Below are 23623 nucleotides of genomic sequence, written 5' to 3' on the forward strand. Positions count from 1 at the left end.
AGGATGGTGGAAATTGAAGTGGGAGTCAGAGTAGCATGACACAAATAATTCTCTTAAGTGTGCAAAATCAGATGGGACCTCTGTTATGGAGAACTGATTGGGGCTTTGAGTATAAGGTTGAAACTGACGCTTATACTTAAGTCCTGTTGGCAAAATTTGAAGTTTCTCCGCAGCATGATAGGTGTCGAATCCGACAAGAAGGTCTCTGCCAAATAAATAAGATCCAATGACATAGATCCATACGATGCAGTCCGGAAAGAACTGAATTCCAACTTTATTTTTTGAGACCATCGTAGTTTGAAATCTTTCGCCACCGTCAGAAATGATAAATTTTCTTTCTCCAGTCGAGCTAGGCAGAGCATCTGGGTTCAACATGGTACAATGAGAACCAGTATCCAATAGTGCAAGAATAGGACAGCTCGCATATTTGCCAGGAAGGATGTGAATGGAAACCGGGGGTGTAGGATGAACTGTCAGCCGAGGTGATTTCGGAGAAGATGAACTTCCTTCAGCTTCGGAAAACTAGGAATAGATAGTGTTGGAGAAGAAGAGTTGGATTGTACTGGTGTAGGTATTATATAGGGATGTGGTTTATCAGGAATGTAGTAGGCTATATCTGCAAAGATATTTTCTGGTGATGGTAAAGGAGATAGCCAGTGAAAGTTTTCAGGAGTCTGTGGACTGTCTGGAGGTTCATTTTTGACTTGAAGTGTAGGGCCAATGTTTAAGATTGGTGTTTCTTCATCAGAAGAATCTTCTTCATCTGTACTGGTATCTGAATAAGGAAAGGCAAAGAGTGTCTGAGAAGAAGCCATTTCTTCTTCTGAAAAAAGTGATTCAAGATCATGTTCAGACAGATCTTCTGGACACGAATCTTTCAATTGATGAAGAAGAGCAACAGTCTGTTTCGGCTTATTAGGGCATTTCTTTGCATAGTGCCCTCTTTGGCCACAGATGTAGCACCGATCTGTTTTACGCCTGTTTGTTGATTTCTTTCTAAACCAGCGTATCTTCCTTCCCTTTTTCTGCTTGTAATGAGAAGATTCCTTGGAATAAGAAGAAAAATGTTTTTTCTTCTTTGATCTGCAGTCATAGTGTTTTTCTTTGCATTTGATTTGAAGATAATCCCTGTTGCATAAGTTTTTCAGCAACGCTTCCCCTTTTGCAATTTTTTTGAATAGTTTCTGCTGTTTACACATCTTGTCTAGAGTGACCAAGGTGAATTGCCAAATTTCTCCGAGAGAAATATGAGTGATATCTCTGTGAGTTTCTGTCATCATGCGTTGAATTTCAGGCTGCATTTCTTCAAAGTGTCGACAAAAGTATATTTGAGATCATCACTGTTGGGCCCGGCGAGTTCATAATAGAGTTTGGACATATGAACATAGTGGGCTTCTAGATCTTTTCTCTTCATGGAACAACATTTGCGATCAAAATATTCTTGTTTCCGTTGTCTGGAGATTAAATTGTAATCACCCAAAAATTGTTGGTGAATATGCGCCAGAGCTTGAGCAACAGAACCAAGTTGAACAAATTGTATCCGTTGATACTCAGATAAATGGGAGAACCATTCTCGTAAAGTGCTAGTAAATCTTGATGTGAATTCAGTTAGGACTGCTTGGAGATTAGCCTGAGGATTTATCATCTGGAGATCAAGCCAAGCATTGAATTCTAAGATTTTATTTCTCCATTGTGATGGTGGCATCAGATTCAGAGAAAACCAAGGACCGAGGCTGGTTTTGGAGGGAGAGAAGTTTCTAGAGCGAGGGATTCTCGATCTTCAGTCTCTTCTGTGAAGTCTGGCTCTTCTGTGAGGTCTGGTTCTTGTTGTGTGTTCATTAACACATGAGAACCTAGTACCTAAGATTCAGCTGTGGAAACAGAGGATCTAGTTTCTTGGTCAGAAGAGTAAGAACTAGAACGTTGAAGCTCGAACTGAGACAGATCTGAATCTGAAACATACGACTCTGATGAGGCAGTTGAGGCAGGAGTTGTATGCTGTATGGCAAACTGTGGCTTTGCAGGTCCTTTGTCTTTTGTAGGTTGTGAGAAAGAGGATGGAGTTTTAGAGGATACCCTTTTTGCTGGTTTTGATGCTCTGGGCACTAAATCTGAAACTGTGGCATATTGTTTGAAGGGCACAACCGAGGACATAAAAGGATGAGGTGTAGAAATAGGAAAATTGAGTGGAGAGGAGACATGATGTTTGGTGGGATAAAGATCTCTTTCAATTTCTCTGATCTGCTCCTTCAGCCTTAAGATTTCTCTGTCCTTTTGCAAGAATAGAGGTGATGTAGACTGAGTTGCTAGAATCTGTTGCATTTCTTGTTCAAGTTTAGAGAGCCTGAGTAAAAGCTTTGTATGTAATTGCAAGGCTTCTTGTCTGAAAGAAGTAACATAAGCTTCAATAGGACTTGTTTTTTCATAGACTTGTGAAAGTCTATTATCAATCTTCTTCAGATACTGATTCTGAGCAACAGCGTTATTGGTTTGCCAATTTAAGACTTCTTCTGCAGTTGAGAGAGGAGCTAAAGTACCTGCAGGTTGTACTGTATCTTTTGCAATAAAAGGTCGTGCGGGTATCTTTGATTGCTCATTTTCCTTTCTTTCCAAAGGTGGAAAATCTTCGAAATTCATCATGTAGCAAGGAACCGCGGCTACCTCTGGAACTTTAACTAGTTCAAAAGAGCAAGAACAGACGACTGGTGGAGGAGGACAGGTCAAGAGTCCTTCTTTTTTCAAGATCTGGAAGCATCTTTGTAAATAGTCATCTTCAGTCATGGGTTTGTTCTTTTCCGGAGGGAGTCCGATCCAAGGACTAGCTTTCTTGGGTTGAGAAGGAGCATGGAAGGGATCAGGCTGGTCATCATCCTTATCATGCTGACGTGGACCAGTACAAGCATGTTTCCTTCTCCAAGTTTTGTTTCCTTTGGGTCTGTTTTCAAGATCATCAAAATCTTCTTGACAAGTACATCCGGGATCACACATAGAAGGATCACAATCCCAAATAAAGTGTCCATTGATCTTAGAAACATAGACTTCCCACCCATCTGACATGAAACTATGAATGGGAATCTTTTTCTCGTAAGTCCTCCTTACTGGTTGGATCATAGAAATAGAATGAGGAGTTGAAGAGGATGATGCTGTAAAGGACAAATAGGAGACTTTAACAGTCTTGTCAAGTTATCTGATAAAAATAGGATCCTGTTTTTGTACAGGCTGAGAACTTTGGTGCAGCTTTTCATAGTTTGTAATCCACACAGAAGGGATTAACTTTTCCAACTCTTCACGAGGCAGTTGTCTGGGAGTTTGAACTATTGTAGGAGTGAGACCACTATCAGCAAAGATGAAAACTGCATCACCGTTAGAGAGGCCAGGAGAGTTTTGGCCACATAACCTGGAATGGGACCCATTTAGGCGAACAGAGATTTTTCCTGTTTATTCTTTTTTATTATTATTATTTTTTTTAATTTTTTTGTGTTGTGAGTTAGGAGTAATTAAGAATCACAAAAGAAACACAAGAATAAAAAATCAATGAACTGAATCTGCATCACAAAGTTCTGTTCAAAACATTTTTTTCTTTCTATTAAATGGTTAATTAAAAAGAATTCATCAACTTAACACGTTTCTTTCCTAAATTCTATAGAGAATTTTAATTTTAATAATACCCATAAATAAAAACTTTTTTCTTTAATTAGTAACAATGGTATTTAGAATTCATTGGAAATACATTTATTTATTAAAGTTTATTTAAATAAATTAGTAATAATTTAATATTTAAATTATAATTTATATATTTTACAGATATAAAAAAATTATTTAAAAATTAATTATAAATATATTATAACTCCTATAATAAATATTGTATTTTCTATAAATAATTTAATTCATAGCTTGTGTAATAAGTTTGAAGTTTGAAAAAATAATTTAATTTTTATTCAACTTGGTTCTTCTATTAAGCAAACAATATTTAGCGACCAAGTCTTGCATGCTAAAACTTGGAAACTCGTAGCCAATTTGCTCTGCAACTGAAAGATTTTGTCTTCAACATACTTGTCACTAAATATGGAGAAAAGATGCGAATATGCTTTTAATGTTTGGGACTAGAAGCATACAAATCTCTTTTTTTTTTTTTCTTTTGCAAAATAATATGAAAAAAAAAACGTTTTTATTGTATTCAAAGCCTTTAAACAGGCTGTGAATTTACTCGAATAAAAAGAAATTTGGAGAAGCTGATGGGGCAAAGTATATGGAATCCTAATAATACAAAAAAAAAAGTCTTATAATGGAGAGTCTTGAGCATTAAAAGGGTTTCTAAGGCATTAAAGCCAAGATTCTGTCTTGACTTGTGTTTATGGGTAAGGAGGTTTTTGACCTGGAAAGTTTTAAGCTTTGAGAAGGCGATAATGGAGATTTAGAGAAAGAGTGAGTTGGTAACAGCGACGATGATAATCTGCATTTTGAGTTTGCATCAATGGAGTTGGTAACAGCGACGATGATAATCTGCATTTTGAGTTTGCATCAATGGAGTACGGATCAGAATGGGAAACACCATTTTCTATAATGATTGATTTGAAATTGATTTGTGGTATGGTATTCCCTTCTACTCAGGCTCGTCAGTTTAAAAATCAATAACATAATGCCCAAATGAGCTATGACAAATCAATTGACTTGATGGGCAAATTTGGCTTCTTACGTCCAAAGCGTTATCCCCGCCTCCGACGCACTGCACAAAGATCTCCAAATTTCAAGCGCCTGCACTTACCGTTTCACTCTTTCTCGCCCCAGAAGATCTTCAAAAACAATGTCGTATCCCAAGGGTGTCGTCGTCTTGGTTGGAGAAAAAAAAATACACATGCATACTTTAGAGGTACTGAAATTACTATTATAGCCTTAAAGTTTTTACATATGAATAACCCAAATTGGGAGAGTTTAGAAAATTGCAGCCGTAATTTCACCTCAGTTCTGTCTTAACTCCTCCCACCGACTTTCAAGATACAAAAAATTAACGTCCTTTTTTGTCACCAAATTTTAAATTTCCTTGCCCCATTTCAGAAATCGAATATTTATAAATTTATTTATTTTTACAATATGAGCAATTAATATTTGGATTAACTTTACATGTATTTTATTTTTTAAATTTATTTTTACTCAAATTAAAAATCCACATCATCACACGGATGGTCTATTTAATTAACTATAAATTACTACGAATTTAGTTTAGAAAGTACAGAGATATCCATAGTTTATTTTGTGTTGAATTATTAAATTTTTGGACTGAACAAGGCTGCCATCTGCCATCTTATAATGATCTTAGGACGTAAAGAGAAAGAAGTACATGTAATGTGATTCTTTTATATTGATATAAACTTTTTTTTTATTTAATAATTGAAATTAATCTAGAGTTTATTGGACATATGATTCTTGCATGTAATAAAATATTATTTAAAAATTTTAACACAGTTGTATATTAAATATTCGAATATAAAATTTTAGTTAAACTAAAAAAAACTATTATCATCTCGCAGAAATTGTCGTAAACTTAATTATAAAACATCATTAATACTAAGAAAATTAATATGGGTGGTAGCTATAAGTTTGTGCCAAAAATCAAGAGATGCGAATTGAAGCAAAGTTCCGTGCAGATTAATTTTGTAATGAGTTGAGTTGTACTTTGGGTCATTAATGCAAAAAGAGGGATTAATCCAATTTTTCCAATCAATCAATCAATGAGGACATCAATTTAGAAATTCTAGTAGTTTTATTTTTCTAAACCTATTAAATCTATTCGGTAAAAAGTTAAAAATACGTTTTTATAATTTTCTTTAGAAATATTCTAAAATTAATAAAAGATATCATTTTTATTGTATAATTTTTTTTAAAATATTATTTTTCTAATTTTTTTCAAATTTATGTTGCAATTATCTTTTTATTATTTTCGATTATTCTTTAATTATTTTTCAGTTTTATTGAAAAAGAACCAAAGAAAAACAAAAAGATAACCAAAACTGTAATTTAAAAGAAAATAAAATCCCATATTTTTAATATTTTAAGACAATAAAAATAAAAAAATAAAAGATCATGATAAATTTGATAAAAAAACAACATATATATTTTTATTATTTTTCCTTTTTTACTACTCATAATAGAATGTATTCTGTTGTTAAATAACATATATAAAATAATTATAAAAAATTTAAAGTATATCATTTTCTCATTACTAAATTTACTAAAAACATATATTATTAAGATGATTATTATTTACCTCTTGTCTTTTTTATATTATACTAATTACTTTCTAATATTTAAAAAATATTTTTTTATTACTCTATTTTGTAATTTTATACTAAAAACTCATTCCGTTAGAATTTTTATTAGGAAATCAATAATTAGATTTAGTTTTATACTATTTGTCCCTCGATTTTTTTGTGTAATATACAAATTGCCCTATATATTTTATCTATAACACTAAAATTTCTTTATATTTTAAAAGTCAATGCAATTAAGAAACTAAATTGATAAAAGAATGTAATTTGATTCTCAAATTTTTCATCAAAGTTATAATACTGTAACAAAATTAACAAAATTAATTATTCATTTGTTTTAACAATTCAAAGTTATTTTATATGAGTTTTCAATATGTTGATTAATATAAGTACTTTAAGATATTTAGATTTTAATAGAATTTAATTATGTTAAAAATTAGAGTAATTAAAGAACACTAATTAAAATTTTATATAAACACTAAAATTGATTTTTATACAAAAATTAGATAAGGGGATTTTAGGATAATAAATAAATTATAAGAGTTAACTTGTATATTACACGAAAGATTAAGAGGTAAATAGTATAAAATTAAATTTAATTGACGGCTATTTAACGAAAATGCTGACGGAGTGAGTTTTTACTATAAAATTATAAATTAAAAAAATAAAAAATTATATTTTTTAAATATAAAAAATAACTAATATAATATAAAAAATACACAAAATAAGTAATAATTAGCCTTATATTATTTATTCCATCTAATTTATATAATATAAAAAATACGCGTGTCGTGCAAGACCGTTGAAGTAACTCTATACTTTCCTAATTTCGTTTTTAAAAAAAATCAGGTTTTAGCGTCAATACAATTTCTTCCATCTAATTTCCCACAAGATGATAAACAATTCACAATCTCTACCCTTTACCAAATCAAAGTCGGCATTGTATATATATGAAGCTGGCAGCCATCAATGGACCACAAACTAAGTAAAGAAATCTTACAAATTGACAAAAAAGAAAAAGAACATAAATCGAATATAATAATGTCTTTCCGACAGGGAAAAAAACTAATTAATTTAAAAGGAAAGAAAAGAAAGAAAGAAATACACAAGGGCTTTACCAAAAAAAAAAAAATGATAGAAAGGGAGAAATGGTCAATTATTTGCCTGCTGTAACAGGATAGCCAATTCCATGCCTTCTTGTTGGAAAGACAACAAACAACAAGCTGCAGATTAATCCAATTCCAACTGGAGCAATGTTCAGAACTTCTTGAGTTTCATGTTTAGGCATAGGATAGAAGCAACTCACCACATTTTTATCCCTCAAAGCAAAAGCAATAAAAACAAGCACAGACAGAACAGAATGAACTCCATCAATAAACCTGATCTTGTACTTGCTCAAATCTTTCAATCCTGCGCCTACAGGGTCTGGACAGTCAAACAGAAAAATCCCTTTGAAAGTTGCAATCCCATAATACACCTGCTTCCCGTCAGATGATTTCACACTGTCTGTAAACGAAGAAAGAAAACAAGAAATGGCGAGCAGAGCAAGCAGACACAAGGTCATAGGGCGTGTCACGGAGTCGCACGCGCCATTGTTGGTAAAGATTGGTGTTAGAAGCTGAAATGCTAAAAGGGTTCCTGTAGGGAGAAGATTTGCTAGGTTTGCTGTGCTTGTTAGGGTCTGTGAGATTGCGCGTTGGGAGAGAGAAGGTGATGATCTTGATGGGGATTTTGGAGTTTCAGGCTCATGAAGATGATCATCGCTAGCTGAACTTGAGCTTGCTGTTGATACCTCAGGTATTGGTTCCTGCTTGGTGGATGCAGTTCTTGCCCTAAGAGACTGAGACATCTTGGTGGTTCTGAACTTATGGAAATAATAGAGATGATCTAACTTGTTGGTTCAGTACGTAACAAAGATTGATATAATGAAGATGAATATATATGAGAGTAGAAGAAAATTGAAAATGGCTGGAAAAGCTACATATGAATCTATATATCAAAGGGATTAAGTATCATTAACTTGTCTTGAAAGGTTGTTATTGCAATTTCCATGGACTTTCCTAAACTAAAGAAAAGAAGGTCAATAATGTAGTTTGAAGTTGATTGACTGCTTCAATGGCCATGTGGATATGTGAATATTTTAATATGATTTCATGTGACTGATATTTATGTATCGGGATTAATTAATATGATTTATTTTTATTGAATGTAACAGAGTCTATCTAAGAAGTTATACATAGGGTTCTATCTTTTTTGTGGCTTGTGTTGGGAACTCAAAGCTTGATTGAATTGTCAATGGCCATTTGTATTGACCAAGTATTAGTTGATTAATCTCTCAATGGCCATCTACCTTTTAACAACGCAATAAAGGTTTACTTTCCTTTCGAAGAAACCTATCAGGAAAATGTATTTGGCACGAGTATGGATAAGTTCTTGGGTTTACTTCTGGAAACTAAATTGCATTATTGTTAAACAGAGTACTCTACTTGTGTATCCGTGCTTGCTCACAGCAAGGATGCTTCTCTTTATGATGGCTTATTAAAACACATTCTTTTTTGTTTGTTTAGGAGGTCTAACGGGGGTTAGAAATTCTTTTTGATATTTATAAATATAGTGATAATGTATAATTTTGTTTGAAGTTACATGTGAATTATGGTTATTCTTCAAGTACTACAATTCAATTAAATTTAATCTTCCTTAACAACATCCTGACAAGTACCCATCAGTCACAAGCAAATCAAAAACATAAAATTTAGCATCTTCTGCAGCAGCCTTGTGTCACGGCCCGCCTCGCAGCTAGGCAGGGAAGGCTACACAACATGGCCGTGTTGGATTTCAACACTGCCCGTGTTTCCAACACACCCAAGAACACGCCCGTGTTGGTTGAATACAAATGCGAAAGACCTAGAAGCTTCGGGAGAACACGGCCACAGTAGGTAACACGGCCAATAACCCCAAACCGTGTTCTCAACACGGCCTTGAGCACGGCCATGTCCCAACACGGCCTGGAACACGGCCATATTGGCGGACAGGGGGGAAAAACTATAAATACCCCTTCCTTGTATCATTTGTAGGTTGTTCATGGTTGTGTAGAGAGAGAGTGTGTGCTCATTGTAACTATAAAGAGAGAAGTGTAAAGAGACTTATAGTGAGTTAAACAATACAAGCATACACTTCCAAAATTCTTGCGTCTCTTTGTGCCACTTTCGTAAATTTACTTCCGCTAGCGTAATTGCTTTCATTCTGCCGAGTTTGGCAATCAAGGGAAGGCTGACTAACTATCTTGACTTTCGGGAAAATCAAGCGAGCTAGGCCGCACGTGGGCAAAGTTTTGGTGATAAAATAAAACTCACGTGACAGTTGGTATCAGAGCAAGGTTCGAGACAAAGCCAAGTTCGAGACAGAGCAGGTTGGTATCACGCCACAGTTAGAAGTAGAGCGCGGTTAAATTCTTCGGGAGAATTCTTGCACGAGATAATGGCCAAAGTTGGTGAGCAATCCACTTCTACCGCTCCTCCTACTCCAAGGGAAGGAGGAAAGGATAGCGGAAAGGGCCGGAGGGATAAGTCCCGCGACATGATTGACGCGATAGAGGAAAGGCTAGTCAGGGTGGAGACTACCATGTCCGATTGGGGAGATAGAATCGAAGACATGGACCTACGCATCGAGAAGCCAGAGTCTAAGGGGGACGACGGAGAGCTTCGCGGGGAGATGCAGGGTGCCTTGAATGTTCTCGCCGACAATTTATCGAGGGACAATGAGGCTTTCGAGAAGTTGCTTGTCCAATGCTTGGAGAAGGTCGACAAGCTCGAGGTGGAACTTAATTTGTGTAAGACCGCGTTGGCAAAGAGTGGGGGAACGCAAGCAGCGACGGTCCACAAAGTCGATACTCCTAAACCAAAGGCCTACGGTGGGGCGAGGAGTGCAAGGGAGATTGACAACTTCTTGTGGAACTTGGAGGGATACTTTGAGGCAATGGGCATAGTGGACGACGCCACTAAGGTAAAGTCCGTATCTCTCTACTTGAGTGATATTGCTACCGTATGGTGGAGACGTAGGTGCGAGGATGTGAAAAAAGGCCTCTGCACCATTAGTACATGGGAAGATTTTGTTCGGGAGCTCAAGAAGCAATTCTATCCCGACAACGCCGAGAAGGAGGCGAGATCAAAGCTTCGACGTCTCCAACATAGAGATGGTCATATTCGGGAATATGTGAAGGAATTCTCCAAATTGATGTTGGAGATTCCCGATTTGGGGGAGAAGGAAGCTTTTCATGCCTTCATTGATGGGTTATCTCGGTGGGCTCAGTTGGAGCTAGAAAGGCGAGGTGTGCAGGACCTTGCCACCGCGATGGGCTTAGAGTCCCTTGATAGAGTTGAAGAGGAAGGACTCGTTTAAACCAAAGGTAAAAAGGTACGAAGGAAGCGACAAAGGTAGTGGAGATAGGGGAAAATCTTCCACCAAGGATGGTAAGGCTTCATACAAGGATAAGGGCAAGTGGAAGAAGGAAGACAGGCGTAGTTCTTCTCCGAGAAAGCTTGCCTGCTTCATATGCAATGGACCTCATCGGGCCTATGAGTGTCCAAAACGTGGAAAGCTTGGAGCATTAGTGATCACCGAAGAAGAGAGGCAAGAAGAAGAGCGAAGAATTGCTTCCCTTCGACTCCTCAATGCTATCCAAGCCAAAGTGGAGCAAAAGCCTCGTGGGCGGATGTACGTGGAGACGAACATCGGAGGCAAAAGCATTCAAGCCATGGTGGACACTGGAGCTGATACAATATACATGATGAAAGAGGTGGCTGACTCTATAAAGCTGCCTTACGAAAAGGAAAAGGGCTTCATTAAAGGTGTAAATGCGAAGAGACTACCTATCATTGGCATTGCGAGAGGGACTAACATCCGAATAGGCCAATGGCAAGGTAAGGTCAATATCACCATTACTCCTATTGATGATCAACTATTTTATCTTGGTATGGACTTCCTCGACATGGTGAAGGCATTCTTGGTTCCTTACGCCAACACCATGTGCATAATGGAGAATGGCCAACCTTGTGTTGTGCCGATAAAGAGGGAGCTAAGCCAAGACAAAATGGTATCGGCCATACAGCTCTCTAAGGGGGTAAAAAGGAAGGAGCCAACCTTCCTAGCAACCCTCAAAGTGGAAGAAGGTCCACATGTTGATAATGCCACACTTCCAAGCCCTATCCGAGGCGTGCTTGATGAGTTTAAAGATGTTATGCCGCCAGAGCTGCCGAAGAAACTTCCTCCACGCCGAGAAGTGGACCACGAGATTGAGCTAGAATCGGGAGCCAAACCACCCGCCTTTGCACCCTACCGTATAGCGCCTCCTGAGCTGGAGGAACTAAGGAGGCAACTTAAGGAGCTGCTTGATGCAGGCTATATAAGGCCGTCCAAAGCTCCTATGGTGCGCCGGTTCTATTTCAGAGGAAGCATGATGGTTCTCTTCGGTTATGCATTGACTACCGAGCGCTAAACAAGATCACAATCAAGAATAAGTACCCGATTCCTAACATTGCAGACATTTTCGATCAACTTGGTGGTGCTAAGTGGTTTACCAAGTTGGATTTACGGTCTGGGTACTACCAGGTACGCATTTCTGAAGGACATGAGCCAAAGACGGCGTGCGTGACGAGATATGGGTCGTATGAATTTCTTGTCATGCCCTTTGGCCTCACAAACGCGCCGGCCACATTCTGTACGTTGATGAACAAAGTACTTGCTCCTTACCTTGATCAATTTTTTGTTGTTTACCTCGATGATATTGTTGTGTACAGCAACACTCTGGAGGAGCACATAGAGCACTTAAGGCTAGTGTTTAAAGCCTTGCGGGTCAATGAGCTCTACATTAAAAAGGAGAAATGCTTGTTTGCCCAACGAGAAGTGGCGTTCCTTGGGCATACCGTTGGCAATGGGAAGTTGAGGATGGACGGTTCAAAAGTGAAGGCCATCCAAGATTGGGAGCCGCCGGCCAAGGTGACAGAGTTGAGGTCTTTCCTTGGATTGGTAAACTACTACCGGAGGTTCATTAAGGGTTATTCTTCCATTGCCACTCCCTTAACGGATTTACTTAAGAAGGGTCGTGCCTGGGACTGGTCTATGAGGTGCCAAGAAGCCTTCGAGGGGCTAAAGAAGGCGATTATGGAGGAGCCAATCTTAGCACTCCCCGACTATACAAAGGCATTCGAGATCCACATGGATGCTTCCGATTTTTCTATTGGTGGAGTACTCATGCAAGAGAGGCATCTGATAGCCTTCGAAAGCCGAAAGCTGAATGACACCGAAAGGAGGTATACGGTGCAAGAAAAGGAGATGACTGCAATAGTCCATTACTTGCGGACATGGAGGCACTATTTACTTGGGAGCAAGTTTGTGGTCAAAACCGACAACGTCGCCACTAGCTACTTTCAAACGCAAAAGAAGCTCATACCAAAACAAGCTAGGTGGCAAGACTTTCTTGCGGAATTTGACTATGTCATGGAGTACACCAGGAAGAGCAAACCTTGTTGCCGATGCCCTAAGCAGGAAGGGGGAGCTTGCCGATATAAGTCGTCCTGCATGCAACTTGGCGGAGCGCATCAAGGAGGGGCTAAAGCATGATCTGATGGCCAAGAACTTCCTTGCTCTTATAAAAGAAGGTAAGACTCGAAGGTTTTGGCTGGAAGGAGACTTGCTTTACACAAAAAGGAGGAGGTTATATGTGCCGCTCCATGATAATCTAAGGAAGGAGATCCTTAAAGAGTGCCACGACAGCAAGTGGGCAGGTCATCCCGGCATTCAACGAACGATGGCGCTTGTGGAGAATGCCTACTATTGGCCCCGCATGAAGGAAGATGTGGAGGCCTATGTGAAGACTTGTCTTGTGTGCCAACAAGACAAGATGGAGCAGCAAGCCCCGGGTGGTTTACTAGAGCCACTTCCTATTCCTGAGAGACCATGGGAAAGTGTTTTCATGGATTTTATCGTGGGGTTCCCTTTATCAGAAGGTTGTGCATGGATCTTTGTGGTGGTGGATCGGTTCTCTAAATACGGCATCTTCATTCCAGCTCCGAAGGCCATCACTGCCGAAGAAGTTGGCCGTCTATTCATGAAACATGTGGTGAAATATTGGGGTGTGCCAAGATCCATAGTAAGCGATCGGGATACGAGCTTCACGGGTCGGTTTTGGACAGAGTTGTTCAAGCTACTAGGCACCGACCTCAGGTTCTCTACGAGTATGCACCCCCAAACGGATGGGCAAACGAAGAGGATCAATGCACTTTTGGAACTTTATCTAAGGCACTACGTGAGTGCCAACCAACGAGATTGGGCGAAGTTGCTTGATGTTGCCCAATTCTCTTATAATTTGCAAAGAAGTGAGTCTACCGGCAAGAGTCCATTTGAGATAGTCACGGGCCAACAACCCTACACACCGAGCACTCTTGCCCTGGGACCGGTCGAGTCCACCCGCCTTGAGCTTGCGAAGGAATGGAAGGAGCAAGGCCGATGTCGCTCGAGCTTACTTGGAAAAGGCATCCAAGCGAATGAAGAAATGGGCGGACAAGAAGAGGAGGCCAATGGAGTTTCAAGAAGGGAATAAAGTGCTTGTCAAGCTATACCTGCATGGCAAAGCCGACGAACTTCATTGGGGGCTCTGAAGAAGATATGAAGGACCTTTCTCCATTATTAAACGAGTGGGAAAGGTGGCGTACAAGGTAGAACTTCCCCAAGGCATCAAGATCCATCTTGTTTTCCATATGAGCATGTTGAAGCCTTTTAAGGAGGATCACGATGACCCAAGCCGAAGTAAGTCTACAAGAGCTCCTCTGAATGTGCGGGCTCAGTATGACAAAGAGGTGGACTACATCATCTCCCACCGTAAGGTGCCACAGTCCAATCAACCTCCTATGACGGAGTTTCTTGTCAAGTGGAAGGGACTCCCCGAGAGTGAGGCAAGTTGGGAGCCAATTCGTGACTTGTGGCAATTTGAGGAGAAAATTAAAGCTTACGAGGAGCAGGCAACGGGGGCGTTGCCAGATTGAGTGGGGGAGAATGTCACGGCCCGCCTCGCAGCTAGGCAGGGAAGGCTACACAACACGGTCATGTTGGATTTCAACACTGCCCGTGTTTGCAACACGCCCAAGAACACGCCCGTGTTGGTTGAATACAAATGCGAAAGACCTAGAAGCTTCGGGAGAACACGACCACAGTAGGTAACACGGCCAATAACCCCAAACCGTGTTCTCAACACGGCCTTGAGCACGGCCATGTCCCAACACGGCTTGGAACACGGCCATGTTGGCGGACAGGGGGGAAAAACTATAAATACCCCTTCCTTGTATCATTTGTAGGTTGTTCATGGTTGTGTAGAGAGAGAGAGTGTGCTCATTGTAACTATAAAGAGAGAAGTGTAAAGAGACTTATAGTGAGTTAAACAATACAAGCATACACTTCCAAAATTCTTGCGTCTCTTTGTGCCACTTTCGTAAATTTACTTCCGCTAGCGTAATTGCTATTATGCTGCTGAGTTTGGCAATCAAGGGAAGGCTGACTAGCTATCTTGACTTTCAGGGAAATCAAGCGAGTTAGGCCGCACGTAGGCAAAATTTTGGTGATAAAACAAAACTCACGTGACACTTGGTTGCGCTGATCACTGGGTCCTGGAAAATAGCACAGCAAAAAGGATAAGCTGAGAAATTACCTGCAAATGAGCAGCTCTTGCATATGATCTGTAAGCAAAATTCAGATGATTGAAGAAAATAAGGATCAATGAGAACTGGATTTGCAGCCTTGCGATTTGAGATTGTAGATTCAACAGCTTCGTCCTTCTAACGACGCATATGACCAATCCCAATCATGTCCATGCACATATCAAAGCAGGCCATCAGCTGCAGGCTTCCACTTTATTGCCAAAGGGACATTACAGAACTGCTTCGACAGGCTGCTTCTTGCAGATTTTACATGTCTATTATTATTCTCTTGCTTTTTTTCAAGGGTCCTTAATTTTGCTGTCAGTTCTTTTATTTCTTGAGGGATCTGCTCAATTTCTTGCTGCAGATGAATGGGAATTTTCATCCATTAACTTTCTGAACTACAAAGTGCGCATGTGCCACATGTTTCATATGTTCAGAAATGAACTGAAATTTGAAGCCAGCATATTTCACCCATTTCAGACATGCAAACCACTCTCCTAGGCTTTTTGTCAGTAAGATCCATAATCCTTATTGCACGCATGTTCTCTATAACACCACGTAAAAAGTAGAAAATTAAAGACTTTCTCCTTAGAGTACTTAAAATGGACCCATCACAAATGTCCTAATTCCTGCCAAGCAAATCTTGGAAAGTGGGGATAAGAGTGAGAGGAACCAAGTAGTCCTGAAAATTAATGAATTTATCATGTTCCAATATAAAATCTGGAATCTCAGTTTCTAAAATGGAAGAACTCAACCTTTCCATGAATCTTTTCAAGCTTTCCTCTGAATAGTATGCAAAAGTATTTGTGTCATCCTTGCTTTCAAGTGATACCATAGTCGTCTCTACTTCCCTTTGCACAGTTGCTTCAATATCATCAAGTTGCCTCCTCTCAACAGCATTTAAAGAAATTAGTATCTCATCCAAGGATTGATGAGCCTTGCTTTGTATGTCTGATTTCCTTACAATTTTGTCTATTTCGTTTTGCTCCATTGCTTCTACTGCTAAGTCTTTGCTCATTATTACTACCTTACTAGTTATGTTTCTAACAACAATTCTCAATTCCACATTTCCATGCTTTCCCCTTAGTGATGCTAAAACCTAGACACAGATAAAGTAATAAAATTCTGAACTTTTAAAACAAGTGTGTGAATATAAATTAAGCTTACCTCTGAAATTATGCACTTCACGTCAACGATCATTGGGCAACCTAGTGCACAATAGTAAACACAAAGTCTAGGATCCCTTTGTCTCTCACAAGCATCATAATAAAAGCCCTCATCATCATCATCATCATCTTCAACAGGTTGATCTTTGAGGGTCAGGGTATCTATGTGACACTCATGTTTGATGGTGCAGGGCAATGGACCACACAGGAGGTGGAGACTGAAATTGCATTCGAGACAATGAAATGCAGGAGAATTTTTGCAGCAGGTTTTACAGAAGTTGCATTCAAGTTTGTCATGTATTTTATCAACAATAGTAAGACGGTGACTGTGACCTGGATATTCTATTGTGGGCTCTAGTAAAGCACATTCAACATCAAGTTGGAGATTGCATTTGTTACAGCAAAAGGAAAGTCAGAACGATCTTTGAGACATAATGGGCATCTTGCCTTTGTGGATTTCTTCTTACTCATAACTCGTCTTCCTTCCTTTGGGATATGAGAAGCCAAGATGAGAGGGTGGGCCAAATGAGAGAAATTCTTTATCTTCTGAGGTAATTTAGCACAGGATTCGTGTAGATACAACTTGCATCTGCTACAACCATAAGTAAGACCCAAGCAAGGAGTTCCACATATATTGCAGCAAACCTCAACAACTTTCTTCTCGCTAACTATAAATGGATGTTCATGGAGGAAATGCTGAATCTTCTCACAAGCCCTCAACTGTATTGTAGGCAGTAGAGCACATTCAATACACAGATAAAACTGGCACCTTCTGCAGCAAAGGGTTAATCCTCTACAGGTTTTGTCACATCCACGACACTGATAGGATGGGGTTGTGAGCAAAATTAGAGAGCAAGAACGAGGGCATGAATGAAAGAGATGCTTATCAAGCTTTTGAGGTAACACGTCCATGCAAGCTTTATGGAAATAAAATTTGCATTGACTACATGATATACAGACTCGGAGGCGATTTTTCCGCAGATGACACAAGAAACTTCACGGTAATCATCCATGTTCTCTGATAGAATTAAAGGATGGTGGTGATTGAAGTGTTGAACCCACCCTTTGTCATTTTCATCTGAACTTGTTCTATGCCTTGTGGAACATTCAACAAAGAGTTTAAAACGACAAGCTCCACAACGGAAGTACACTCCAGAATGATCATTACAGCAAGCATCACATTTATAAGATGGAGTTGAGCGAGAAATGAGGGAGCATGGATGAAAGTAGAGTTGAATCTCTTGAGGTAGAATGTCCATGCAAGCCCTGTGGAAGTAAAAGCTACGTTCTTGCAACCATACGCAAATGTCAGGCAGATCGTTGAACAAATTGAACAGAAAGCTTCACCTTCTTCTATCTTTTCAAAGAGTCTTAAAGGATGCCTGTGACTAAAATGTGTAATATGCTCATCTTCAGCTTTTATTGCAATACTAAATAGATAACATCCAACACACAGCTCGAAATAACACTTGCCACAGCGAAAGGACAAACCTGAGTACTCTTTCACACAAGCATCACAAAGAAAAGAAGGGATTGAGAGCAAAACCAGTTGGCATGGGCGCAGAAAGACTTGAATCGTTTCAGGCAACATGTCCATGCAAGATTTGTGAAGATAAGACTCGCAGTTGCGGCAGCCATAGCTAGTCATAGGATCTGAGCAGTGCTTTCCACATATTTTGCAAGAAGCATCATTATCACTATCCCCCAACTTGCCAATGAGCATCAAAGAATGCCGATGACTGTAATGTTAGATCTGCTCTTCACTTTCTGATTTGATTGTCGGAAGTCGAGCACAGTCAACATCAAGATCAAAGTCGCAGTTTTTACAGCGGTAGGTAAAACAGCTAAAGCGATCACCATAACAACCATTGCATACGAAGGATCCAATTGTGAGATAAAGAGGACATGGGTGAAGAAAATGTTTGGCGTACTTGCGGAAGCTTAGCACAAGATTCATGGAGAAAAAAATCACAATCACTACAGCCATAAGTGTGACCTGCAGGAGATACCAAGTGGTCACATGTTACAGCAATTGTGAGTAATGAGCTGGAGGGGGACACGTGTCATATTGTGAGTGGACATAGCACTTCTTTTCTTATCCTTTTTTTCAAAAAAACAGAGCTGTAATATGTTTCTTAGAAAAGCTCACAAGTCGGCCATTGTTGGACCTTGAGGTGAGATTTAGTGTTCCACAACATTGATTCTCTTATTTGTTATTTATCTTTGATTAGTTAAACAATTCCTGTATTAAATTGGTACCAGAGCTGTCAATCCTCGGAAATAAACTTCAATGCCAGAAACACGTTCGCAAGCTTTACTGCAGGAGGGGCCGAAGCGTGAGATGAAAGAGACGTTCAACTCTAAGATCGCAGCTATGGAAGGCAAGTTGGAAGAGAAAATCGATTCCAAGCTGTCAGAGATCGATGAATGTTTGAAATCTAGAATGGCAGAGATGTTTGAAGCTTTCGAATTGTTCACCAATAGAGCTTCGACAGCTAATGGAAGAAGGACGGGTCCTCCTCAACTAGGGGATACGGGACAACCTTTACAGCAGAATTTTCAAGCTCAAAGTCGGGGGTTTCAGCCGAGCTCTCAGAATATGGAAGGGGTAAGACCAAGGCAATGAGGGATGATGGCTGGCAACAATGGTTATTCGGGGTTAACCAGGCTATCAAGATTGGACTTTTCAAGATTCAATGGATCTCTAGTGCGGGATTGGTTGTTCAAATGTGAAAAATTCTTCTTGATCGATCAGACTTTAGAGGAGATTAAAGTGAATCTGGCCTCGATTCATCTTGAAGAGAAGGCAGCTTGTTGGCATCAATCAGTGGTTCAAACCGAGGAATCCAGAGGTATGATTCTTAATTGGTCTAGGTACAAAATCTTGCTTTTGGAATGGTTTGGGGAAGTTGTTGATGATCCTATCGCGGATCTTATGAAATTGAGGGAAACTGAGGGTATTGTGGCGTATCACGATAAATTTGAGATGATAAGAAATAGGGTAAGGATGCCTGAAGATTACCTGGTGAGTGCATACTTAGCAGGGTTGCGCAATGACATTCAGATGCACATTCGAATGTTTCAACCTCACACTGTGAGACAATGTTTCACTTTGGGGAAACTTTATGAATTGGCTCATCCAAGAATGGTTAGCCAATCTGGGAATTCTTTTGCTCAGAGAGGAGGGTTTAGCAAGGTTGCTGACAGTGGGAAGAAGGAAAGTAATATCACACCACGATCCACAAGCGAGACTACCAAACCAGTGGAGAGAAATTCTGGTGGAAGGAAGTTCTTGAATGCTGCTGAGATGAGTGAAAGGAGGGCTAAAGGCTTGTGCTATCTTTGTGATGAACCTTATACACAAACTCATTACCTAAAGCATAAAAAGAGCCAACTCTATGTGATGGAATTGGATGATAATGGGGAAGAAGATCTAATGGAGGAGGTTGTGCAGAATGAAGAGATTGATGTGCAAATTTATGTTCATGCAGTAGCAGGTGTGTCCAATTACAGTACTATGAGAGTCAAGAGAATACACGGTAAACGAGCACTCTTTATCTTGATTGATTCAGGGAGTACACACAATTTTATAGATGCCAAAGTAGTTGAGAAATTTGGTTACAAATTAATGAACTCGGGATTGTCAAAGGTTTCTGTGGCTGATGGAAGTACCTTGAATGTGTCGGCCAAGATTGAGAGGTTCCAGTGGCAGTTTCAGCATGTTCCATTTCAAGCAGATCTGATGGTTATTCCGTTAGGGTGTTGCGATATAGTGTTAGGGGTGCAATGGTTGGAAACGTTAGAAAAGATCTCATGGGACTTTAAACAATTGATAATGGAGTTTAAAGTAGCCAATAAGAAACTGGTTTTGCAAGGGATTAGTCCAGGGTCTGTAAAGGAGCTTAAAGCTTAAAGCTTCAACAAATTATTGGGTCAAGAGGGACAATTAGCTATGTTGTACGTCAGAGAAGGACATGACCATAAGATTCCATTTGTGCAAAGAGCGGATCCAGTTAATCAGAGGCCTTATAGGTATGCTATCCACTAGAAAAATGAGATTGACAAAATGGTCATAGAGATGTTAACTGTCGGGATCATTCAACCAAGTTCAAGTTCATATGCTTCTCTTATGGTATTGGTGAAGAAAAAAGATGGAACTTGGCGTATGTGTGTGGTTTATAGAGGGTTGAATGCCACCACTGTCAAAGACAGATTTCCCATTCCGTTGATAGAGGATCTTATGGATGAGTTGGGTGGCTTTCGAACTTTTTCTAAGATAGATCTGAGGGCAGGATATCACCAGGTCAGGATGAGTAAGGAAGATATCCACAAAACAGCCTTCAAGACACATAATGGACACTATGAGTACTTAATTATGCCCTTTGGCTTAACCAATGCGCCGACAACATTCCAATACTTGATGAACTCTGTGTGCAGGCCATTCTTGAGGAAGTTTGTTCTAATATTTTTTGATGACATCCTCATATATAGTGCAACCTTAGAGGATCATGTGCAACATTTACAGATGGTTTTTGAAGCTATAAGGTCTAGCTAGCTATTTGCCAAGAGAATTAAGTGTGCAATTGCAGTTGCAAGTGTGGAGTACTTAGGGCATTTTATATCTGCTCCTGGTGTAGCTATTGATCCTAAAAAGATTGAGGCTGTCTCTAGTTAGCCGATACCTAAGAATTTGAAGCAATTAAAAGCATTTTTGGGGTTGGCTGGTTACTACAGAAAGTTTGTACAAGGATATGGAGTTATTGCTCGACCACTATCCTTGTTACTTAAGAAGGACAGTTTTGAGTAGAGTGAAGATGCTACTACAACATTTGAGGCTTTGAAAACTACATTATGTCAAGCTCCTGTGTTGGCATTACCAGATTTTGACAAGAAGTTTGTGGTTGAAACTGATGCTTGTGGCTATGACATGGGAGCTGTTCTAATGCAAGATGGTCATCCCTTAGCATACATTAGCAAGCATTTGAAGGGTAGGCAATTGCACTATTCTATATATGAGAAGGAGCTTCTAGCAGTGGTCTTTGCATTGCAGAAGTGGAGACATACCTTCTTACCAATCATTTCACTATTAAGACAGATAAAAAAAGTTTGAAGTATTTGTTGGAGCAGCGGTTGAATACTCCTATCCAGCAGCAATGGCTTCCCAAGTTATTGGAATTTGACTATGACATCCAGTATAAACAAGGAAAAGAGAACTTGGTAGCAGATGCACTTTCTAGGGTAGAGAGTTCTGAAGTTACAAGTATGGTTATGTCTGTAGTTGAGTCTGATTTATTGCAGCTTATTCGGAATTGCTACACTACAGATATCAACCTCAAATCAGTAATAGAGGGGTTACAAAAGGATCCTAAATTCAAAAAATATTATACCCGGCTTCATGGGCATTTGAGGAGGAAGGGCAAACTTGTTATTGGTAATGATGCTGGGATCAGAAATCAAATTTTACTGTGGCTACATTGTTCTGGTACAAGTGGGCATTCTGGGAGGGATGCTACATTGCAAAGGGTGAAGGCTTTATTTTATTGGAAGGATATAACTAGTGATATTCAACACTTCATCAAAAGTTGTGTGGTATGTCAAAGAAGCAAATATGACAGATCTGCCTATCCGGGTCTGTTACAACCTTTACCAATTCCTGAGCAAATTTGGAGTGATATCTCTATGGATTTTATAGAGGGATTGCCACTATCTTTTGGTAAATCTGTGATTTTTGTGGTAGTGGATAGGTTGAGCAAATCTGCTCATTTTATGTCATTATCACACCCATATTCTGCAGCTTCAATAGCACAATATTTTTTTGGATCATGTGTTCAAATTGCATGGTTTTCCTAAGTCTATTACAAGCGATAGAGATGTTGTTTTTTTGAGTGACTTTTGGCAGAAGCTCTTCACTGTACAAGGGGTATCTTTGAATTTGTCTACTGCATATCATCCTCAATCGGATGGGCAAACTGAAGTGGTGAACAGATGTTTGGAGACCTACTTAAGGTGTATGTGTGGTGATACACCACATCTTTAGAGCAAGTGGATCCCATTGGCTGAATGGTGGTATAATACCACATTCCACACTGCAACTCAACTCACTCCTTATGAGGTAGTTTATGGACAAGCACCTCCTACTCATCTTCCTTACTTACTAGGAGAAACCACGGTAGATATGGTGGCCAGAAGTTTGCAAGAAAGGGAAAACATGATTCAAATTTTAAAGTTTCATCTCCTGAGGGCACAACATAGGATGGAGCAATATGCAAATCAACACAGGAGCGAGAGGCATTTTGAGACTGGAGATTTTGTTTATGTTAAACTCCAGTCTTATAGACAACAAAGTGTGGTGCATAGGAGTAATCAAAAGTTAGCACCCAAATATAAGCTCAAGTTGCTTGCAACTTCTCGTATCCACCCTATGTTCCATGTCTCCCAATTGAAGAAGCATGTAGGTTTTGTTATGGCTTCTTCAACCCTACCATTTGCGATTCCTAACATCTTTGTTAAGGAGCCGGAGGCTATCCTCGAGAGGAAAATGGTCTATCGTCAAGGTCAAGCGGCTACTAAGGTTCTAATGAAATGGAAGAACCAACCTAGTGAAGAAGCAACATGAGAATTCTATTTTGATTTGTGCAAGAAATCTCCTGCATTTGAACCTTGAGGTCAAAGTCCTTGAAGGGAAGGAGATTTATTATAGCAATTGTGAGTAATGAGCTGGAGGGAGACACGTGTCATTAAGTGAGTGGACATTAAGTAAGTAGAGTTGTTAGGACTGTAGCACTTCTTTTCTTATCATTTTTTTCGAAAAAAAAGAGTTGTAATCTGTTTCTTAGAAAAGCTCTCAAGTCAGCCATTGTTGATCCTTGAGGTGAGATTTGGTGTTCCACAACATTGATTCTCTTATTTGTTCTTCATCTTTGATTAGTTAAACAATTCATGTATTATCACATCCATAGCAAACAAACATCATCCAAGTCTCCGGTCTCATAAACTTTTAAGGGCTGCTGATGAAGAAAATGTTGAATCTCCATTATTTGTGAATCAGTGAATGTCTCTGGCTAATAATTACTCAGCCGCAGACTATCAACATTGAGTGAACTATTAATTAATCATATAAGAAAATAAAAAAGGTGAAAATAATTGAAATATAAAAAATAAAAAATTGTAATTTGTTATGTGATTTTATTAAAACTGGGGTTGAAATTCAGCTATGTTATTGTGAATAAATATAAATAATTAATATAAGAATTATATACTAAACCTTTTCTTATATAAATTGAACTAGATTTTATAAATTATATAATTAATACAGTAATTTTTTTATTAACTTGTCAAAAAAACTAAACTAGAGTAGTAAAGTCATATATATGTGTATAATATATTATCTGGACGTTGTTGAAAATGTAATTAGCAACGAAAAAAAAAAGAAAGAAAATAATTAAAACGACACAAAAATAATTCTCCTGGGAAAAGAAAGGCAACGGCAATTATTTACGGG

At 38.9% G+C, this 23623-nt stretch overlaps 1 protein-coding gene and 1 pseudogene across 1 annotated transcript; both read right to left on the reverse strand.

Annotated features, from left to right (window-relative positions):
* Positions 1–7185: 7185 nt before the first annotated feature.
* Positions 7186–9668, reverse strand: LOC8263286 (protein DMP3). Its single transcript, XM_002526412.4, has one exon. The coding sequence runs from the start codon at positions 8113–8115 to the stop codon at positions 7423–7425; it is 693 nt and encodes a 230-aa protein (XP_002526458.1). The 5' UTR covers positions 8116–9668; the 3' UTR covers positions 7186–7422.
* Positions 9669–13779: 4111 nt separating this feature from the next.
* LOC107261832 lies at positions 13780–23611 on the reverse strand (annotated as a pseudogene).
* Between the last annotated feature and the right edge of the window lie 12 nt (positions 23612–23623).

The sequence above is a fragment of the Ricinus communis genome, chromosome 6, assembly GCF_019578655.1.
Source record: "Ricinus communis isolate WT05 ecotype wild-type chromosome 6, ASM1957865v1, whole genome shotgun sequence".
NCBI classification, from domain to species: domain Eukaryota; kingdom Viridiplantae; phylum Streptophyta; class Magnoliopsida; order Malpighiales; family Euphorbiaceae; genus Ricinus; species Ricinus communis.